This window comes from Orycteropus afer, unplaced genomic scaffold, assembly GCF_000298275.1.
Source record: "Orycteropus afer afer isolate SDZICR_OR568_19922 unplaced genomic scaffold, OryAfe1.0 scaffold00267, whole genome shotgun sequence".
NCBI classification, from domain to species: Eukaryota; Metazoa; Chordata; class Mammalia; order Tubulidentata; family Orycteropodidae; genus Orycteropus; species Orycteropus afer.
Genome location: NW_006921854.1, coordinates 4,434,622 through 4,439,887, shown reverse-complemented (window position 1 = coordinate 4,439,887; position 5,266 = coordinate 4,434,622). Strand labels below are relative to the sequence as shown.

General features: G+C 48.0%; 1 protein-coding gene across 1 annotated transcript in view; it reads left to right on the top strand.

Moving 5' to 3' along the window:
• The window catches only part of GALNT12 (polypeptide N-acetylgalactosaminyltransferase 12), a 65,002-nt gene that overhangs the window by 8,304 nt on the left and 51,432 nt on the right, over positions 1-5,266 (top strand). The window contains exon 2 of the mRNA XM_007950337.1: positions 3,220-3,289. Within this exon, the coding sequence (XP_007948528.1) occupies positions 3,220-3,289 (70 nt within the window). The remainder of the gene's footprint in view (positions 1-3,219; positions 3,290-5,266) is intronic.

The following is a 5,266-nucleotide window of genomic DNA, read 5'->3' as shown; positions in this document are numbered from 1 at the left end:
TTATCAAATTGCTCTGACATCATTGATTGAACAGGCCATCTTGCCCCTAATGTTTGGATTGCCACATAAAACCAAAAACCAGACTCACTGCCGTTGAATTGATTCTGACTCGTAGCAGTAAATCTTTACAGAGGTAGATTGCCCAGTCGTCCTTCCATGGAGTGGCTGGTGGGTTTGAACCACCAGCCTTCTGGGTATCAGTCAAATGCCTTAGGCACTGAGCCACCAGAGCTCCTTATCATGTGGATCATAATGACCCCTATGAAGCCAAATATGGCATCCCTGGTGGCACAGTGATTAAAGCATTTAGCTGCTAACCAGAAGGTCTGTGGTTCGAACCCACCAGCTGCTCCACGGGAGAAAGATGAGGCAGTCGGCTTCCATAAAGATTGACAGCCTTGGAATCCCTGTGGGGCAGTTCTACTCTGTCCCTTTGGGTCACTATGAATCAGAATCCACTTGACGGCAGTTGGTTTGATTTTCAGGGTTTTTTTAATGAAGGAAGCTAATATAACAAATCAGAAGTGCCTTCTAGAGACACCTATTTGCTGGTCAAGCAACCTGTGAGATAAATGGTGTGTTCAATGCACTGATCGGACCCCAAAACTAACAACACATCCAAAGGGCAGGGTACTCAGGCAAGTGGGTGCCGATGTTGGGCCTTTAACCACTAAGCTAGGCTGCGTCTTGGTCTCACCGCAGCCCCCAAACAATGAGTTGTGTGGTGGAAAGTCCTGGACAGGAAGTCAGGAGACCTGAACTTAGATCCTTGCTCTCCAACTGCCTGTTGTGTGACTTTGGATAAGTCACATTACCTCTCTGAGCCTCCTCGGCCATACTGTCTACTTTGCGAGACTGCCCAAGGGTGAAACGAGGTAGTCAACCAGAAGCCTGTGGCTGTTGAGCTGATCCTGACTCCTGGTGCCCGCACGTGTTTCAGAGTGGAACTGTGTCCGTAAGGTTTTCAGGGACTGTGGGCTTACGGAAGTGGATTGCCAGGGCTTTCTGCTGTGGCGCCGCTGGGTGGATTTGAACGGCCAGCCTTTGGGTGAGTGGTCAAGGGCAGCCCATCTGTACCACCCAGGGACCTTGGCATGAGATGGTAAAATAGCTTAGCAGTTTACAGCACACATAGGGTGCTCAAGAAGTGACAGCCTTTACCCAACTCTTAGGACTTGACTTGTTTTCTTAGGTCATTCCATCACTCTCTTTATGAACTGAGCCTCTTTCGGGAAGCATTCCAGTTGTTGAGCAGATCCAAGATTCTATGAGTTGTAATCTTTGTTTGTTTTCTAATCGGATCTCAGGTCTCCAGTGGTGTTGGGTGTGTGGACAGAGGCCAAAAGGCACAGTTCCACGCCCTTCTTTTCACACACGCCCTTCCGCACCAGCAGGGGGAGCCAGTGGGGCCCTGAGCGCAGTGGGTGGGGCTACCGCCCACAGACCTGGTAGCAGCAGCAGGTGGAAGCTACTTGGCCTCGCCAAGCCCTGGCCCCCTCCTGCTGTCTGCGGGAGAAGATCAGGAAAGGCCCCTTTCCTCAGCGGGCACCAGCAGCCAGGACTGTGTGATGAAGAGGATGGCAAGTTAGATCCGAACTCTCCCTGAGTCACTGACTTCTCCGGGGCCTTCTCACCGCCCTGTGTCTATGGCTTCATATCTACAAAGTGAGAGAATTGGCTGAGATTAGTGCTTCCTGACCTTTGTGGGCTTGTAGTTCCCTTAAGAATGATAAAAATCTTTGGCCCCTGGGGGAACCAGGGTCCACCAATACATAGTTTCTATCCACAGAAGCTGCAAAGCCTTCCCTCTGAGCTGCTACCAGCAGAGGGAGTTCCAGGTGAACCTAAGATGTTGTTGTTGTTGTTATTTGCCATCGAGTCGGCCCCGACTCATAGCGACCCCTCCTTGGGTTTCTGAGGCAGTATCACTACGGAAGTAGGAATGCCCAACCTTCCTTCCGAGGAGTGGCTGGTGGGTTTGAACCGCCAGCCTTCTGGTTAGCAGTCAAGTGCCTGAGGCACTATGCTACCAGAGCTCCTAAACCTAAGATAGGATTTCAAATCTCTGCTACTGCTTTGCATTCTTGTATCCATGGAAACATAGTGATCCGGAGAAGCCTTCTGACACCCTAAACGAGATCCGATTGGACCGTTATCAGCTCTTCCAGCACCCTGTCATTGTCCTTCAAAATACCTGTCTTGTTCACTATAATACACAGTATCTAGTTCAGTCAATCATTCCTGGATCAGAAAATGTTGATTAAAGTCATCATTGGCTCCCACTACCTGTTGCTGCACAGCAAACCACACCCAAACACCACAGTGGAAACCAACCACCAATCTAACGTGCTCGTGGATTCTGGGCTCAGGAGTTTGGAACAGCTACCTCTCTTCTCTGTGTGAGGTCACAGCTCAGATGACTTGAATGGCTGCGGAGGACTATCAAATGGCTAGGGGCTGTCTGATCCCCTTCCGTGCTGGCCTCTTCACTCACTTGTCCCATGCCTGGGCTGGCTGAAGGTGGGGCTCAGCTGGTACTCCTAGCTGGAGTGTTTACCTGTGGCCTCTCCAGCAGGATAGAATCCAGACAGTTGGAGTTCTTCCAAGGCAGCTCAGTGCTCCACGACAAATGATGCCAAGAACAAGTTGCATGGCCCTTTGTATGTGTCTCTGAAGTCTTAGAATGTCATTTCTGCCATATTCTATCAGTCAAATCAATTACTAGTTGGTCCTGATTCAAGGGGAGGGAGTGTCAAAGAATTCTTGGCCAGATTTCGGGGGAATTCTCTTGTAATTACTCCTTTGTTTCAGTTAGGATTAGGTTTGACTGTGTATGACACAAAATCCACAGAAGCTGTAGCCTAAAGATGAAAGCTTATTCCTCTCTCACAAAAATAAAGCCTGGAGGGAGGCAGTCAACTGGATTATGTCCTCAGTGTTGGGACCTGGGCTTCTGCCATGTGTTTCACAATCATTAGCATACTACTTTGACTTCATGGCCCAAGGTAGTTGCCTAAGCTCCAGTTTCCATATCCACAATCCAGACAGGAGGGTGTTAAAGGGCATTTCTTCTAACGTGTTACTCATAGGTCCTACATGACACCACTACGTACAGCCCATTTGTGGGGCACTTAGTTACATGGCTACTCCTAGCTGCAAAGGAGTCTGGGAAATCCAGTCTTTATTCTGGAAGACCTGAGCTGGAATCCCTGTGCCCAGCGAGGGGAAGTGGGAGGAGAGATCAGAGGTCCTACTGTTAAGGAAGAAAAGAATACTGAGGATATAACACCAAACTGACCATCACGTTTTGTTACAGCTCCTGGTCCATTAGCTTACTTTCAATTCACAGCTTGGCCGTGTAACAGAGAAGAGTGTGAGGATTTGGAGAGTGAGCTGTGGTCCTTTTCAATCCCGTTTGGTACAGCGTCAGCACCCAGTAGGAGCTCAGTCAGTGCTAACTCTGCCTCTCACACTCACTTCCTTGGCTTGCTTTGGAACTCACTGAGGAAGAGCACAGCCTGGTTCAAGGCAGGGAGAGGTTACTCCCAAAATGTAGCAAACCTGAATTCCTAGAGTCTTGTTGCTGGAAGGGACTCGGTGCCAATCTAGTTGGGTAGTTTTCAAAATCTGCTCCTGGGAACCCCAGGAAAGTGAAAGGGAGGCTGAGTGGGTGGGGCTCCGGTTCTCCTCCCCGCCCCAAGCCCGAGTGCTGTCCCAGTTAGCATTTTGAACTTCCTTATGAGACGAGTTTAAACAAGTTCTCCAATACCTTCTTCCCTATTGACCTGAGGGACAAGGCCAAAGGAAGTGTGTTTTGCACGGCCATAGCTGGTCGCTGGCAGAACTGGAAACAGAATGAATAAGAAGGTGAGGCAGCAAGTGCTGGATGCCCCACCAATATCCATTCTCTTCTTCCGTAACATCCTCCCATTCCCACTGCAGATCGGAGGTGCGGAGATTAGAACCACCTTCTGAGGGACCACACGTGCCAAGCTGAGGACCTCAGGGCTTGCACTAAAGGCCACAGGTTCTTCTTTTTCACTCTTCTGTTGCTTTTTGTTTTTCTTTCTTTATTTTTGCTTTTTGAATTGAGATGTCATTTTCGTAAGTCAAGTGCATAGACTTTAAATGAGAGCTTGGTTAAGTTTTACATATGTATGGATCCGTGTGATCACCACTAAGACCAACACACAGAGTCAGGGCTGGGGTAGGTGAGAGGTGAGTTGTGTCAGTGCAGGGCCAGATTTTGATATTTTCTTCATTAGGAACTTTTTTTTTAAAATACATTTTATTGAAATATAATTTCTGTACAATGAAACACAGAAAACTAAAGTGACATGGGTCAATGCATTTTTTTGTTTGTGTCTCTGTGTGTATTTTTTCTACAGTGTGCCCTCTCCTCCCCTCCCACCCCTGGTAACTAATAAAGAAAGTTTGCTTCCATATATAAAATTTTCTTCACTAGGAACTTTTTACATTTCTTTTGATATATGATTATTTGGCACAAACATTTAAGCACCTGATTACTAACCAAAGGTTGTCGGTTCAAACCCACCCAGAGACACCTGAGAAGACAGGCCTGGCGACCTGCATGGGAAGAGTTACAGGCTTGAAAACGCTGCGAAGCAGCTCTACTCTGCACACATGGGTGCTCTGTGAGTCCGAACTGACTCCACAGCGACTCACAACAACAACTGAGTTTTTTGGTGCCCCCTAAAATTGTGTGCCTCGGGCCTCAGCCTAACTCTGGTCCCAACCCTGTTAATATATTCCACTTCCCCAGCAAGTTCCTTGTTCCTTCAAGCCTCCCTTCTAACGCCAAAGGTAACCTTTAGCCAAGGCCAAAGGCTCTTAACATGAACGCGTCAGCTGGTGTGCGATCATATTATGAGCGTGCATTTTTCTGAGGAAATAATTTATCCCAATTCAGTTTCAGTTTCTTGGAGTCAACACCTGTAAGAAGAGGAATAAAAAGCACAGCTGTGGACATATAGGAGCCAGGGTTACTCAAGGGCTGCAAACAATACAAACACGCAGGCCTCAGTGAGACAGCCTGGTGTCTACTAACCTCAGCTAATAATCCTAGTACCCCTCTTGTTGGCCTTTTCAAGATGAACCCCCCAAAACCAAATCCACTGCCATCAAGTAGATTCCGACTCACAGTGACCCTACAGGACAGAGTACAACTGCCCCATAGGCTTTCCAAGGCAGTAGACCTTTGGAAGCAGACTGCCTCAACTTTGATCTGGTGATCAAGTGAGTTTTA